This window comes from Fusarium sambucinum, chromosome II (assembly GCF_050947815.1).
Source record: "Fusarium sambucinum isolate potato_lamoka chromosome II, whole genome shotgun sequence".
Taxonomy (NCBI): Eukaryota; Fungi; Ascomycota; class Sordariomycetes; order Hypocreales; family Nectriaceae; genus Fusarium; species Fusarium sambucinum.
In genome coordinates this window covers 8,813,386-8,830,119 of record NC_139293.1, presented here as the reverse complement: position 1 = coordinate 8,830,119, position 16,734 = coordinate 8,813,386, and the positions used below count along the sequence as shown (strand labels likewise).

At 44.3% G+C, this 16,734-nt stretch overlaps 6 protein-coding genes across 6 annotated transcripts; all 6 read right to left on the bottom strand.

Moving 5' to 3' along the window:
• Positions 1-253: 253 nt before the first annotated feature.
• FSST1_009840 (Isochorismatase-like protein) lies at positions 254-871 on the bottom strand (the record flags this gene model as incomplete). The annotated part of the gene is made up of 1 exon (XM_083226848.1): positions 254-871. One exon carries the CDS (start codon positions 869-871, stop codon positions 254-256), a length of 618 nt encoding a protein of 205 aa, XP_083085801.1.
• A 1,514-nt stretch (positions 872-2,385) lies between these two features.
• FSST1_009839 (retropepsin-like aspartic protease) lies at positions 2,386-2,971 on the bottom strand (the record flags this gene model as incomplete). Its single annotated transcript, XM_083226847.1, has 2 exons — positions 2,386-2,492; positions 2,548-2,971. The coding sequence occupies 2 exons, from the start codon at positions 2,969-2,971 to the stop codon at positions 2,386-2,388; spliced, it is 531 nt and encodes a 176-aa protein (XP_083085800.1).
• A 1,882-nt stretch (positions 2,972-4,853) lies between these two features.
• On the bottom strand, positions 4,854-5,300 carry FSST1_009838 (uncharacterized protein; the record flags this gene model as incomplete). Its single annotated transcript, XM_083226846.1, has 1 exon — positions 4,854-5,300. The coding sequence occupies one exon, from the start codon at positions 5,298-5,300 to the stop codon at positions 4,854-4,856; it is 447 nt and encodes a 148-aa protein (XP_083085799.1).
• Positions 5,301-6,662: 1,362 nt separating this feature from the next.
• On the bottom strand, positions 6,663-7,669 carry FSST1_009837 (uncharacterized protein; the record flags this gene model as incomplete). Its single annotated transcript, XM_083226845.1, has 2 exons — positions 6,663-7,519; positions 7,573-7,669. The coding sequence occupies 2 exons, from the start codon at positions 7,667-7,669 to the stop codon at positions 6,663-6,665; spliced, it is 954 nt and encodes a 317-aa protein (XP_083085798.1).
• Positions 7,670-7,957: 288 nt separating this feature from the next.
• FSST1_009836 (uncharacterized protein) lies at positions 7,958-8,628 on the bottom strand (the record flags this gene model as incomplete). The annotated part of the gene is made up of 3 exons (XM_083226844.1): positions 7,958-8,151; positions 8,204-8,524; positions 8,565-8,628. The coding sequence occupies 3 exons, from the start codon at positions 8,626-8,628 to the stop codon at positions 7,958-7,960; spliced, it is 579 nt and encodes a 192-aa protein (XP_083085797.1).
• Positions 8,629-12,812: 4,184 nt separating this feature from the next.
• Positions 12,813-14,079, bottom strand: FSST1_009835 (uncharacterized protein; the record flags this gene model as incomplete). Its single annotated transcript, XM_083226843.1, has 7 exons — positions 12,813-12,993; positions 13,047-13,338; positions 13,396-13,647; positions 13,697-13,787; positions 13,869-13,894; positions 13,950-13,993; positions 14,063-14,079. 7 exons carry the CDS (start codon positions 14,077-14,079, stop codon positions 12,813-12,815), a joined length of 903 nt encoding a protein of 300 aa, XP_083085796.1.
• Between the last annotated feature and the right edge of the window lie 2,655 nt (positions 14,080-16,734).

Here is a 16,734-nt window from a genome sequence, read left to right as displayed (position 1 = left end):
CATCCAATCGTGGTCATCGCTGAGAGATGTGATGTTCGAACGATAAGGAATCATAGTTTAAACAACTCGGTAAGACTCAGCGACAGCTTTAGACGTTAAGATAATTTTAATACCAAACTGTCTATTAAAATTTGAACTGGTGCGGCTCTTCTCCTTTCCATTCAGTTTCTAACTATGTAGCTATTAATGCACCCCATTCTCATAGATTGCTGGCCGTCTACTACATTGTATAAGTGCCCGAGCCTCCCATTGCTCAAACCTTGGTCGATGCCTCAAAGGTTTGTTGGAACTCGGCACTGCTTTGCACATGGCCTCTCATTGGCACAATCTTGTCCAAGATGACTCTGTGACGTTCTTCATCCGCATCCGCGCAAGCATCGCTAATCACCGTCGTTGCGAACTCAGCATCAGTCGTTGTGATCGCCGTTCTCAGTACACATCCTGAAGTGGTTAATCCCGTGAGAATAAGGGATTTAATTCCCTTCTCCTTCAAATGCTCTAGTAGCCCAGGTGACTTGAGAGCCGAAATGTGTGCTGGGTCTCGTTGAAAATAAGCTTCAGATTTGTCTTGCAGCTCAGTTGGTTCAGGGTTTGTCAGAGTCTTCATGATCTCTATAAGACCTTGGATACGCTCCACATCTTTGATGACGGAGATAAGAGTGCTGTTGGCATCGATGAGACAGTGGATCACTGCGATGCCTTGGGATTTAGCCCATTTTCGGAATTGGACTGTGACGTTGCGGGCAGCGGTAGCGTTGGGACCCGCAGCTCTCTCTTCAAATAGAGAATACCAGTCTAACAGAAGTAGAGCCGTCTCTGAAGGCTGGTAGGCGTATGGGGAAGAAGCATCTGTGGTGGTGGTGGTTGACATATTGACTTGGAAGATGTTGATGATGTGTTTGACTTGAGTGATTTCGAACAGTATCTATCCAAACAGCGATACGTTCTGGCTTTGTACTTTAGGATAGATCTCAAGTTCATTAAAATTCCGATTTGATGTCTTATTTTGCTCGAGAATTTAACAAGATCGGATTTTATTATCGGTGATAATTTTGGATTTCTCATATCTCCAGTCGGTGCCGAATCGGCAATGGATGACCTCCTATCACCATATAGCGAGAGATAACACATCAAAGAGTGGGTTTGAACTCGGATGAAGCGACATAAATCTGTCAGTGTTGCGAGCTTACACTTGAGGGAAGTTCGAATCCCCAAGGGCCTGTCGGAACGGAATGGCGAGCCCTACGGAGATTACATTATCAGTGTCCAATATGATCATTACGTGCTTTGCTCAGTTTACACTTTATCATACTGTAAACAAATATTTGTTTGCGTCAAATTAAATATGTTCCTAACCACCTATCAACCACTGTTCCAGTGACGTTTTACCACTACTAAAAACCCTCTCGTCCCATTTCCTAAAGTCCTTTTCAAGAGACAGTAGCTCACATTGCAGGTAAAGAAGATTACGGGCGCTTATCTCGATGAACCTTCGAAATATAAGGAGCTCTTGATCTGCATCTGAGGTCATCCATGATGACAAGGCTGCGAAGCCAATGGCGTCATGTTGAAGATTTTGGCGAACGCCTCTCTCTACATCAGGGAGTTGAGGCATTGATATTGAATACTTAGTATCTGCTCCCTTTTCGGTGTAAAAGGTTTTATTTCGCTGATAGTGAGAGGGGGAAGTTGACAATCGCCAGCTTGGTTGCCTTCTTCATCATCGGGTTGTGGGTAGCACAGCACAGCCTGAAAGCCGCTGTGACATGCCACTAGTTTGCCTAACATTGCACAAGCACAGCCCCCGAGTAATTTCATTTAATTTTGGTCGCGACGGCAGCCCGGTAAGTACCAGTGCATAGCGACCATGACTCCAGCGTTTCGCATCGTTTCGACGGTGGCCATATAGAATACTCATCGAATCAAGAAGATACTGTTAAAGGTAAAAATGATTATAGATATGACGAGGCGTTCAAATTCAGGAAAAGTCTTGATGGAGAAATTAGATGTTGATTATTAATGTGTACGGTCTTTGATTGCATTAATTCGCAACTCAACGCATTTAAGAAGAAACTAAGGACCATAATCTTAATCACATAGTCCATCAAATCCTAAATTAATCTTATAATGCTGAGAAATTGACTTTCTATATATTTGAACGCCATCGCCCTCTAAGGCTGACTCAAAAATAAAGACAATTGTCCATAGATACCATCATGAGCTCTTCTTATGACACACAATCGGATCCCACCAACGGAGTTTTGGACATTGGGGTAATGTCTTTAGAGATGGCACAGGTAAAGTGGCTATGGCATCCTGTTTTGACCGGTGCTTGGCTCGAAAACCTTCCCAGAGCTCTTGTCTCCGATGTTCAGCAGCCCAAGCCTACACTTGTTCTGTCGAGGGTAGTTCATTGATCGCGTCCCTGATACGGTCGCGCCGAACCCTCTCAGCTTTGACGGCTTGGGCGCTGAAGGCATTGGGAGAATTCACTATTGAAACAGCGTTAGCAGAGCTCAATTTCAAATACAGTAATGAGGAACTCACAGTCATTGTAGCATAACCTCTCAAGCCTGAGCAGCTCTGGGCTATACTTGCCGATCAACTTGATATTGTAGAGTTCCGACAAGTCGGGTAACGAGTTAAAGTTCACAACGAAGTGACTGAATTCTTTAAACACTCCAAACTCAAAAACGAAGTCGGCGCTAAGCACCACATCCACCGACAGATCTTCCAGGACGTAGACGTCGCTGCGGACCATCTGCCCCGAGTCGCCAAACACCCACTCAGCATCGTGGACCACTCCCGTAGTGAAGGCTGTTGATCCGTCACCAAATTCAAGCTCAAGCTGATGCTCCGCGCCTTGATGGACATCAAAATTATTCCGTCTTGCGTAGTCAGCCGATATGAGCATGACATCGGATCCGGTGTCTGGCAGAGCAAGGACAGATGAGTCATTAATGGAACTCATCTCCGAGAAGATTAAGCCGGTATCTGCTTGCTTCTTTCCGGGTGGTTGTCGTGATGCGATGGGTAAACTTCGTAAGTGTCTCGGTAGCATCTAGAAAACGCCTCGAGAGGATGAGGTCACTCTTGCACCCTGGAATAACCCAGAATTCCAGCATGTACTCATTGGCCTCTCCCAAGAAGGAGAAGGGGATTTTGACAGATCCCGATGATAACACCTGCTTGCCGGTTGGTAGGCGGATTGCTAATTGTGTTCCCTCACTGGGTACAAGCCCAGCCTTTTCAGCTAAATGCGATGAGATCAAGTTACATTGGGCGCCAGTATCCGGCAGGGCGTCCACATGATATTTTCCAACTTTCGCCTTGACCGAACGATCCTTGAGATTATAAGAGTAGGGACAAGAGGGGTCCCTAAACCACAGATTATTTGATATAAGACGCGACAGGACACGAAACAGACGCCGGTCATCCAGAAAATCTCCAGTAGACGTGACCCTTACCACAGTTTGCCCTGTGTTCGGGTTGCAGGTCCATCCCACGCCGTAGTCGCGCATTCTGAACACAGTAGTCACCTGAGCAACCTTTGCGAATGCATCGGGCTCATGTGGCGAATGCGCTCTTGGATGCCACTCGCTTGAGGCGGGTTGTATTTGGTCGCGAGGTTCTTCTGGAGCCTCAACTGCTACTTAGCTAAAATGGTAATCAGACGCTCAGTGTCTCCGCGTAGGACGTGTTAGATCCATTTGACATTATATAATGAACAAGGAAGATCATTGAGTGGAGGGAAGAATTTGAACTCCTTTTCAATACAGCCTCTGCGCTGACGTGGCATCTCCCTCAACCTATTAAATAGTGGTTGCGGCCAATGTAGAGGCGCTGCACTGACACATCAGGCTCTTCGCCGGGCTTTCTTTGTGTAACCAGCTGATGGCGTTGATCCTCAAGTAGGCTTATTTGTAAACGATCCGTGCAGCATTTTGATTTGATGTGTAAATGATTACAAGAGGCGGTGTTAGTAATGTTATTTTCCAATGTAACTAGTAACTCCGTGACATGATCGTAATTAACATTGTTTCTAAGTTTATTTTAAGCAACTAAAAACTCTTATACAGGTGAGAAGTCATCACTAATGCATGTGTGAAATGTCTACTAGGAGTCAAGAAGTTCTTTTGACGTTAACTTTACGGTTCTAGTCTGATGTTAGCCTTTGTAGTATGCAGTTCGTTGAAAATTGTATCTCGAACTTATCTGTCTACTAACTCGGCCTGCAATGCTCTGTGATTAAATGATGTAACTATACTTACGAAGATATGTATGTATTTCTCCAAGTTCAAGGATTGTTTGAATATCTGCAATGTCTGTTCAACAATTAAATGTGCTAGAGCCACTTCTTGAAGGTAAGCAGAGCATGCGGTCATGAAGGGTTCGTTGCGAATGAAAATATCGAAGTATAGCAATTCATAGAAGCAACATACTTCTCGCCATCATTGCAGTATGTGCTCACTAGCCTAAAGTAACAGGTATAAAGTTCCAACCGGCAGAGGGAAACTGTGGCCTCAGATGAATTCACTTGTTCTTCTGGTATATACTCACCCTTTTGATGGCCAGCTGCAAAACATTGTCGGGATCACAAAATATGGGAAGTGAATAACTCAATAGTCATAGGCAGTAGAATGGTAACAATTTCATTGTGTTCGTAATATCAATAGCTAACGACAAACCGAAATCAACACGTGGATACACATAACCATAGTACTTTCAACATATACCAATCGTCGAGATACTGAGCTGCTATCACTGATTTGATCTGATACAAACTGTTAGACACGCCATAACATGAATATCAGACCCACTAACCTAGTTGTATTGCATCTCGATGTCAATACTTAGCACTTTGTGCCGGTGCAAACCCACTCTTCACCCTGCTTTCTGCACTTGCACCAAGCTTGACGCTTCTCAAAGTGAGTCTCATCCATAAGACTGCGGCCACACTTTCGGCCACTGCAGATCCACTCTCCGGCAACCTTCTTGCAAGAGCACTGACGCTTCTCAAGCTCAAGGTCCATGGATCGCTTGTCGTAGCACTTCTTGCCGGTGCAAATCCAGTCATCACCGATCTTCTTACAGGTGCATTGTCGCTTCTCGAGAGCAGCATCGTCTCGCTCGAGGAGGGCGGTCTCGTCACGCTTGCTGGGGCACTTGGGACCGGAGCAGATCCACTCATCACCGACCTTCTTGCAAGAACATTGGCGACGCTCGAGCTCGCCCTCGGGAGAGGGGTTGGCCATGGCGAAGGCGGAGAGGAAAGCGATAGCGATGGGAGCGAACTTCATTTTGGCGGCTGAAGATGTGTAGAGAAATATATGATGTAGTTGAACCGTTGTGTTTGAGTCTGAGTGTGAGTGCTGAAGAAGTTGATGGAATACGGGAGAAATGCCTTTCCTTTATACACGAAAGTCTACAGTAGTATCAAGTTGAGTATATCTTCAAACCGCCACTCATATTATGATAGTAACAGCAAAAGATCCCAAACATCAAACCCTTGGACTCAGCTTGTAACCATTCCGGAAGTCGGTCCAGTGATAAGTAGGACCTTTTGCACTGTCTGAACATGGGGGCTCTTCCTTCAAGACATGTACACTAAGCCAAAAGTAGAAGGTGAGGCAATCATAAGCCGTCACCCCCTCAATCTGTCCTACCATTACCGCGTTCTTGGGGCCTGTCATTAGTCGATCAGCGTCGTATCGGATACAAGAAATTCTTAATTGGATTGATCGAGACTAAGCCCACTGATCTTGGTCGAGATGGGTCCTAGTGGGATTTATGTTTGCCAAGAGAATCCTTCAACGAAACGAGAATAGGCCGGTTCACGGTAAACGAACATCGACTACATAAGTTCTGCTGACGGATTCCTTATTGTAGTCTCATGGAGCGAATTGAGAAGGTAACACTCAACTTGACAGGACCACTTGACAGGATCGCCTGCCTGTCATTGTTTGCGTGGCAAACTGACTGCATATAGCTTCAACGACGTGTCGTACAACAATAAATATCATTTTATCACGGTGTAAGAGAGATACAAAGTAATGCTATGCAGAATGATTAATACATAGTACAATTAATCTAAACATTTCCCTTGTTTTATTTATTTTTCTTTTGTTTTTTAATTGGGAGCAGAGCCTCATGACTGCCAAGAGCTATAGAACTATTGAATCGAAGTCGATCTTATCGCTTATCTAAACGCGATCCGTATCACATAGCTTCCTTCTATGGCTAGACAATTCGATCAGGATTCAAGTACAACCATATATCCTCAACAAATAGGGTTGCTGGTGGCAATTGACGCTAACGAGCCTGTCGATATGAAACGGACCGTCGGGTCAACATCAACAGGAGGGGTTCCAAGAATCAAGGCATACCGCGGCTTTGTTACACAACTGCCTGACGACGAAGGCAACACTGCAAACTTCAATATGGTATTATAAGAAGATGAGAACAGCTCTTTTTTGACCGTGTCGGAACGCATTGTACATAATTAGTGCCCCAGTTTGTGGTGAGCTGTTAGTCAAACATGTTCAACCCGGCACCATCCTTTCATGTTCAACAAGAGGTAGTATTGAGAAGATGAATACTGTGAACAAATATTTGTTTGCATCAAATTAAATAGGTTCCTAACCACCTATTAACTACTGGTCTTAACCACTTGCACGAACCGGTGGAAGGGACAAATTATGGTTCTTGATGATAATATCCCACAGCGGTGACAGCTCCCCATGGGGAAGCTTATCGTCCTCCTTGATGCGTCTAATGTCATGAAAGAATCCCCCTTCCTGAGCACTTGGGTTCCTTGGTATCGTTTGCATATCTGGAAAGTTAAAGAATGCGACAATCGAAACCTTGACTTCATCTCCACTGATATCCACATCGTGAAAGGTAGGCAGGAACTCATTTGCCCATCGGTAGAGTGTTGAACCACCCATCATGATAGTGCCCTTGTGACCAGGAAAACGGACAGTACCATCAAGATCGTAGACACGGAGTCCTGGCCCGTTGGTGATGAGTGCAGAAAGAAGGTTGCCATCTGGGTGAAGTCCAATACCACCTGGTGCACCAGCATGAGGCGTATACTTGATAGCTCGGTAACGGACAGTGCATCGCTGCACGAGATCTGGGTCGATACCGACTGCCATACTAGTCTCGACCAAAGCACTGTCCAAGAAGGACTTCAGACAGTGCATTGAGTCGCGGATTCTTGGGTCATGTAGGGCTTGAAGACCAGTGAGGCCATCCTTGAGATCTCCGTCGAACTTTGCAATGTCCGATTCAGAGTCTAGGAATGGGTGACCAATACCGTGACTGGCGAACCAGCAAGACTTTCGCCATACCACCTTCTTGTCTGTTCCTTCGTAGGAGAGAGAGTGTTCAAGGTCAGTCAGGTAGGACCCAAGGTCTTGCATGGCTTGCTCGATACGGACATCCTCCTGCGGTGACCATGCGACTACATGCTCTTTGCCAGCCCTGAAGGCCTTTTGGATTTCCGCGGAGCTCTCAGCTGCAGTGACAATGTGAGCATGCGGGATTCAACGTGCAAGGTCTGTTACATACCATCTTTCACAGACGGGATATTCTCATGGTTTGAGATTGGCTCGTCAAGACGAACATGATGGTTTAGGGTAGTAGAAATTAAGTTTGAGACGGACATGATTACTTTTGAGGCTAAAGGACGAGAGAATATGGTAGAGGCGAATGAGTGAATTAGTAGACCATTTGGTCATCGAACCTTGTTTATGTAGCTGTGAACCTGACTCCATTACACTGCATCACATACATGTTTTGTCTTGGACAATGTCTCACTATATTAGTATCCCTTCCGATTGACTTTTAACCCCATCGTCACACCGCGACGATCACGGAACCACTAATGACGCCACAACTGAACCTTGGCCTTCGGGATCGGCCGTTACCATGGTAGCGGTAGCACATCCCGTCTCTACCGCGCCTCTGAAATCTCACCAACTACCGTGTCGATGCTGTCCATTGACAAGGATCGTATATGCACATCCTTGCTCATAAACAACTTTGCCAGTTTTGGACAATGGGCCTCCATTCCTGCAGCTAGCTGTTCCTTGGAAGGTGGTTGATCGTTTTCTGACATTCCGTATTGGAGAAGCCAGACCTGTTTGTCTGAGTTCGTCAGAGTCAGCTTTGAGCTGGTAATCGTGACACAAATACTTACCACTTCTGAGACTCATCTCCCATTCCCATCGGTGGATATCGTCCATATTTGAGAATCGATCCCAATCTCCAGGTGCTGCTAGGATGATGATCTGGGATACTGTGGTAAAGGTCTGGGCTATTCTCCTTGTCACCTCTTTGGGTTCCGCGCTCCTGATTATTTGGTGCTGGTCGAGCCATATACGGCGACTCCTTTTCTGGATCATCTCGGCGACCAAACGTGCCATCACTCTGCCTCGTTCATAGAGATCTGGTGATAGCCATCTGTAAAAGATCATATAATCATATTCGTATGCCTTTCTCACATTGATGCCTTTTTCTTCTGTTAGTCGTGTCGTGATTTCCATGGGATTGGGACTGACTTGGAAAATATTTCGTAGAGGGAATATGGGCCCCCACGGCAATAGCTGACTCGACACTTAACATCGTGACAGTCGCGACGTCTGACAAATACTGACAGTAATGATTGTATCAAAGTAGATGTGTTTTCAAGCTTCAAATAAAACTAACATAAAAATCCGCTTTAGTACGTAGCCGTCCGGTGGGTTCCTGGCTTCTTTCTTATACCCAAGTCTCCTTCAACCCTTGCTTGACCAAGTAGACGACCACTGAGTGAGATCGTAGTACGTATGTAATCTGACTGGCCTTCCAATAAAGTAGCCGAGAATGTAGATGCGTTCCGGCACCATCTCAATACCAGCTCCACCAAGCTTGATCTGGCCGTCCACAATTGCAGATCCAAGGGAACACGGCATTTTCTTGTTACGTGACATCATTCCAACCCCTCGTCTCCCTCACTATGACCCCTACTAGTAGTAGCGGCGGTCAAGACCCGTAACCTTGCAGTGTCTCAGTTGCACACGACCATATTCTTCTTCCAGCTTGATAGTATCTAATTTTCGGACGCTAGAGACGCCACTTTCAGCTTTAGGGATGAACCTTATGCTTGAATGCAGGTCTTTTCCGAATTGGTGTTAGACATTGTAGCGGATCTGCTCCGGCTCCCCAGTACCCATGTATTGGCTCTCGAACACAAGCCAATAGATCTTGAACGGCTAGATGGTAGTTACCGTCGCTTGCTGGTTACAAGTAATGATCGGCAAATCTGCCCTGAATGGCTGGCTGAGGGGTTGATCGATCTTGTGTAGCCCCGGCACTTGCCAATGGGATGTCTCCAGGGTACACAAACTCCGGCACGCAACCTGCTCGGCTAAGACATAATTTTCGTGGCTACCCTGAACGTAAACATCGACCTCAGCGCGCTTTTCTCTGGAACCAGCATGCGTATGTGTGATGAGTTCAATATTAAGATACTGAGGACAGATCGCCACAACTGGATATCTTGTTATCGGTTTTTTGGCACTACTTTAACGTCTCGCTGATCGTGGACGTGAAAGTCTCTCATTTTAAGACCATACATAAAAGCTAGATTCTAGCAATTCTTCTAGCTGATTAGAAGTGAAACCGATTGTGAATATGCATTACTCTTTATCATATAACCGCTACAAAAGTCTTAGGGATCTAGTCTGTCTTGTGCATTTTGAGAAACTCAGTCTTTTGGAGGGATGTTTGTTGCAAGAGCCCATGGATGTTTGATTTAAATATTGACCTTATTGCACAATACAATACGAAGACCGAACAGGACTCGAGTCTAGCTCGGGGTTTAACAGTATTTTAATAGGCTGGTTCTGGAGTGCGCTTCGTAGGTAGTCTCCAGTACCCTGTCTGAATACCACACAATATATATCCCGTTCATTTTGTATAGTAATGTGATGGTGTCCGATAGAAATTTGAGAACCCGTCGACCCATTATAGCGATACTGCTGAGGTAGCCATATGAGAGGCTTGCCATCGAAAGTTATCCACTCATAATAATCACTGAATCCATACTTGTCAAGACTTGGTGTGATTACAGGTAGATTCAGAACGACTCCTTCGTCCATTTTCAATGTCTTTCTTTTTCCAGTCTGCAAAACAACAACAGGGTTGTTCAAGAGATAGTCTATGCATAGAACTCCCTTATCTGTCCACAGGGCCGTGTCGTCAATAAAGGAGAGATTAGGCGTGTGGATATCGATCAAAGCACAGTGAACGCCTGCTTCCAGACCTGAGAGAAGTAATTCTTCAAATTCGATAAGACTTGATATCATCCATTTCCCATTCGGTGATACAGAAAGAGACTTATCTCGTACCATAACCCGACGTCTCGGGAGATCCAGTTTGGGAAATAGCTCTTGGCCGTTTTCGATGTGATGGCGGACAAATCTGCTGTAGCGGACAGATCTATCGTTCCTGGAATCATCGCAAAAATCCCATCGAGCTCCTAGCCAAGTTCCAGCAAAGCATACTTCAGAAGGGAACCATCCCACCGTGCCAGGAGACTCAATGGATAGTTGCAATTGTGCCGTATGAACATTCCACACCAGTACCTTCGATTCCTAAATCATGGCCACCCATTGATCGTCAAAACAGCTACTGGGAGAGATCGATATATGTTTGCCCAAGTCCCTAATGTAAATTATATGCTGTAACGATTTTTTTCCCAGATCCCAAATGTAAAGTTTGTACGGGCTACTACCAGCTAAAAGTTGACCTTCAGGTGACAATGCCAAAGAACAAACATATATATTAAAATTCTTTGGTATGCTTAATCGAGTGATAACTCCTGTGATGAGGTTCCGGATGTCAATCTACATCGTCGCCCTGTTGAGATAGGCGATTGTAACCTCATTGTTGGAGATGCACGTTTCCCTCCTTCCTTTGTCGTCGGAAGGACGTTCATGAGCCAGAATGGCCTGCACATCCAATAGATAGGCTGAGGTATTCGAATGAACTGCGATTCTAGTATTATCATAAGAAACCTTAATTCTTTGCAAGACATTGGATGGCTGTGAGATAAGGATTTATTGCCATAAATCTCGCTAATCACGATCCCACAGGTAGAGCATCTTGCCGTCTATCGTAGCCATCCAAGATTCAGTGTGTGAATACGCAAGACAATCGGCGTGTTTCGGCACACTCCATGAATCTGCAAATGCCTCTTGCATGCCTTTGTATATCGCATGCACCCAGGATTCACGGTGCGAGGGCCGGAACGAATCGCAATCTTGCCCCATGTACCACCTCGTACATGTTTCCTTTAACACGTCCCAAAACAACAGACCCGAATTGCCATAGCAAATAACAGCCAGGTGCGTGTTTGAGATAAAATTTGGGAACCGTCCATGCGCCGCCCTGTCTGTTCCGGACATGGGAAGAAGATAATGGAAAAAAACCGAGGCCATCATATCGCCTACCCGTCTGCAAGTCAAATACAGCAAAGATAGATGTATGTTCAAACGTGTCATAGTGCTGGATTAGTGATAGAAGAGCCCCGTCAGAAGAAAACGACATGCTGCAATGCACCAACTTGAGCGTTTCATTAGGAGTCCACGATTGAGTCATGTTCCCTTCACGATCATAGACATGTAACTTGTTATCATAACAAACTGCCAGCCATTGGTTATCAGCGCAAACTCCATGACCAGAGCTGTTGTACCATCAAGTTTCATGGTCCAAAGGGTATTCTCGGAGTTCAGCTCGCGAACCTCAAGCGCCTCTTGCACAAGCTGTTGTTTATCACTAGAATAACGCCTGACGATAGAGGCCAATTACTGAAGCTTTGGCGAAGGTGTCAGTAACACCCTATCACCGTACTTCCCTATCTCTCGTACAGAGCCGTCGCTGCTTTTCCATGTGACTAAACGGGAGTCCGTTGTATTCATGACCAGCTATTGGTCCACATGAGAGAAATTCATAGTGCGAATCTTGGCTCCTGGGGAAGTCTCAAAAACAGCCAAGATTGGGCTCCAATTGTCATCTGTTTTTGGTCTTCTCGCAATGAAGCATGGGATATACTCTTCGAACATATTGCGAATGAGACTTCTCTGAGGACTGAAGAGCAAACCGGAAGCGTAGATTTGTAATGGATGGGTCTCGACTACAGGACCAAAAAGAAATAAATATCGACGAGTATCTTCTATCAGACCTAGAAGACCTGTCTCGGAGGAGCACTGCTCACATAGAATGATTAGAATAGACTGGTCAAGTAACTAGGGCAATGAACATACGGCTGGTAGGTTTTCAAGGAACAACAATGCTTTCCCTACAGCCGATTGGTTACGGCACAGACTTAGTGCTTCCAACTAGAACAGCAATTTCTCTCAAAAGGATGAATGTACGATCTTAATAAAAGACAGTCCTATGCCAACCCCATCCTGAATTGACATTTGATAGGTGTCTCGTATATGATCTGGCCAGAATACAAGTGCATATACCAAACTGCCCAAAGGATCAGGTTCAGGACGATTGCGAATAGCGTCTTCCAAGGATACTCTAGGATAGATCAAATTATACATATCCTTGTGCAGAGATTCGAGAATATCAATGGATCTTTAGAAGATAGTATAATAGTAATATAAAAGGCTAGACTGGAAAAATAATTATAATAATAAATTAAAACTTAATATAAGAATTTAATATTATAATACTTTATATATCTGCTAATATAAATTTAATATAGACTAATTTATCCTTTAGGAATTATAACTATTATATATATCAGGCAATCTTTAATGCCCATTAATAACACATCTTGACATGTTCAGCAAGTAAACCCCCGCAAAGATTAGCAGCAGTCCGCAGGCTAATGATAATACTTGAACCAACCCAGAGGAATATAACCCGCCGAACAGGGCAAGAGATGCACAGAGGGTTGCAGTCGTGAAAAAAACGTAGTATACAGGATTGACGCTGTAAACGACGGTATGAGCAATCATCATAGCTTACAAGAATAGCACACTCACATGTTTGAGGGAAAGAGGGTCAGAGCCATGTTGAAGTAGTTCATCTGTATCAAGATGCAGACCGTCATTATAACCATGAACGCATACGTTGCCGGGTGCGTGAACTGGTTGTCTCCGGCAAGTGAAAGTTTCAATGCGATTCCAAACGCTTTAGTGGACATGACTGAAACCGAGCCGACAGCAGCACATATGGAGAGGTAAACCAAAGGGTTTGTTTTTCCATAAAGTGGTACATATTTACGGATCATGACGGCTGTCAAGGCGATTACTGCAATGACATACAGAAGGAAGCCTGACAAATTTGGTCAGCGGGTCTTTTGCTCGGGAAAAGCGCGTTATCAAAGCTCACTCGGTCGGGTAGCATTGCTAAGAACCTCATCAATGGTTCGGATGCCTTCGTTTGGCGGGGCATGGAGAACGATCAGTAGAGCGCCCTGAAGACAGATTGCGCTTCCGATCTTCCCTAAAATCCCTAACTCTTCTTGGAGAAAATATGATCCCAGAACGGCACCTGTCAAGACAGAAAAGGCTCCCAGCGGGGTGACGAGAATAGCTGGCGCGAATGCATATGCAGCAAGATTGCCAACTTCCCCAAAGATCACTGTATGCCATGTCAGTATGGTTTCATGTAGCTCACACCATTCTCATACATGTTATGATACCGACCCACCACATCGGGCTCCTTAGGTATGCAAAGCGGTCTCCTGCAAATCCATACTGCTCTGTCGCTTCAATGAGGCCCTACAACAGTAGCATGTCAGTGTCCGAGGCTCCCCGATCTTCGCGGCTTCGGGCATTGTGGATGGAACAGGCATACGCCACCTTTTTAGTTATGACAAAACTGATGCCTTTCAGGCAACCATGTTAGCTATCAGAATCTGGGATGGTCAAAGAGCTTCATACCAATGGCTATGCTTGACCCAATTGCGAGTCCAAGACCTATGTACCTACGTCGGCAGGTTTGTCAGTGTAGTTCTCGTGAAACTTCATGAAGCCTGTCATCAAGCGCAACCTACTTCTCTTCCAGCACCATGTCGATAGGCCAGGACAGATTATAACAAATGTGATTGGAATGATGTTAGGTTAAACTTACGATGACCCAGTATAAGATTTGTTTTCGCGCAGCGAAAAAGAAGCGAGAACCTAGCCTCATCTCGTCACCCTGAGAAAACCTCATCAAACGCCACCCCACCTTTAGTCAACAACTGTGTTGCACGGAGCCGCGCGTTCCGAGAAATCCGATTATCCGTAACTACTGGGACGCGAGGGCTCCGTTATGGAGTCAAAAGAAGGATTGAGGACCTACCCGTGGAAGGATTTCGATGTCTGGAATTAGTTCTCCCATTGTGCTGTCTCCAATGATTGCCACCAGGTGTGTGCTGTTTTTTTTTTTACTATTGTCAGCTCTTTCCTGTCATCAATCTGCTTTGATTCAGGAATGAACGCCGCATGACGGGCCGTTGGAACACGAAAGCCCCGAGACGCCCACGGTACTAAACCTGGGAGTGAACTGCCAAGCCACTGTCCCCCGTCAATCTTGATCTTATAGGACTGGAACCGAGTCATGGCAATGCCGACTCGTGTCCGAGTGGCAGAGGCCTCAAGGCCAGTAATAATATTGCTAGGGGATCCATGTTGCTAACATCGTGTTGCTTATAGTATTAGCAATATGTTATGATTCGTGCCCGTAATAGCGCTATAAGGCTTCTACAGGCAGCTGTAAGCACTACCATAATTGCTCACATAGTGATTATGGCCTGATCTTTTGCCCTGTGGCTTAACGGCTTATGCAACTGTTATATAATAGTGTTAAAGAATGCATTATTATAAAGAGCTATAGAGGATAAATAAATAAAGAGTAAAAAATTTAAATACTAGCTATTTAAATAATTTAAAGTTTTACTCTATAGATTTAAATTTAAATATTTTAAAACTTAGTTTTAAAAATAATAAAAGTAAAAATAATAATACTAAGATTTAATTTATATTTTTTAAAGAAATATTATTAATATTATATATAAACTTATTTAAGTATTTATTAATAATTATATAATATATTATTTTAAAATTCTATTATTAAAAATCTATTAAATAATAATAATAATAATAATAATAATAATAATAATAATAATAATAATAATAATAATAATAATAATAATAATAATAATAATAATAATAATAATAGGGCTTAGTCGTGATACACTCCTCGCTCTATATTCCTCAAAGATTTTTGAAGTACCTGTCGTTCAGGTGCAGCGCGTTGATACTTGTTTCTAGTGAACTGATATCGAGATCTGGGTACAAGATCCCAAGCCCGGCTGTATGGAGATCTGCCAATGGTATGGTGCATGGGCCATCTCGAATTCTGACGTTGGACAAATTGATGTCGAGCAAACCTTGTGATATATATCTGCCATTGCCACCCAAAGGGTTAGTTTGTCCACTTCGCCGGAGTACTTCATCGTCTTCCTTGCGACGAGCGTGTTCCGATCTTTTTATCAACCACTTGTCACTTACAAAGTGGCTTTTCGAAAACTTGGTGGTATCAACAGCACAAATGGACATTTTGTCTGGTGTCAATCCAAGGTCAAGGCACCGTGGGTTTGCCATGTGGATAGTGAACATCAAGGAGCTGTTCCACGACACTAGTGTGTCGTTTTCACTGCCCTCGATTGATGCTTCAAGATGGGCATACAGCCTTTCTGAAGCCTCCTGTATTTCCAGAAAGAGAAGACTCTTCTGTCCCCAAGCCTCTTGACCGGCGATCATGTCGTTTCTGTTGGTTCTCTGGGACTTTGGGTTGTATGATCTGAATATGTATCTGAGAGGGTCATCTGCTGGTGGTTGGTGTTATTTGAAGTAAGTCGAATCAGGTAGTTCGACAAATAGTGTTGATGCTCCAGGAGCCTCTGTCAAAAATTGTGCCCAGAAGAGGGTCCAGCTCTGGCTGATATATTTCTTTTCAACTTTTGTAAGAAACTCTTGTTTGACTTCGACTTCTCCATCGCAGCTGACCGTTCCTTCGACTGCTTATAAATCGATTCCAACCGTTCCGATGACATTTCTGATCTCAACAACTGTTTAGAGGACAGTCCAGATGCTTCTAAAACCCAACCCTGTCCTCTTTGAAAAGAGTGTATCCTGGTGCATCTCCAGGCATGGCCCCTAGAACAAAAGGATGGTCCATAGTGTAATAGCAGACCGATGTTGCTTTTCTTGTGTTGAAGTTATGTCAAGGTTGTATGATGGTGGAAGAGTGATAAGAAACTTGGATAGAAACATCCTCAATTTTGTGTTCACAAGTCGCCTGGCTTTTTCTATTTCTCTTTTGTTATGTGTTATTTACACGCATTGCACTAACCAAAGAATCTCTCTTAGGCTACATATAATATTAACCAAGCAGTTTATGCGGGTGTGTCTAGAGGTCTGATATCTTGGTTCACGCAGCCTCACCACAGAAGATAGGGTTCTTAGAGCAACCTTATTCTCAACAAAAGTAGAAGCGGGGGTAACTGTTGGTCAACTCGTTTCCTAAAAAGAAGAAAGATGATACCTTCGCATTGCCAAGCGTGTTGTCAAGGTTGCATGGACACTGGTACCGAGTTGACGCTTGATAGAAATATTAGATCGGCTTCAGTTGGTGAATAGCCTTAGAGTTCACTGGCGTGTTGTCAGATCTACTTTGAGT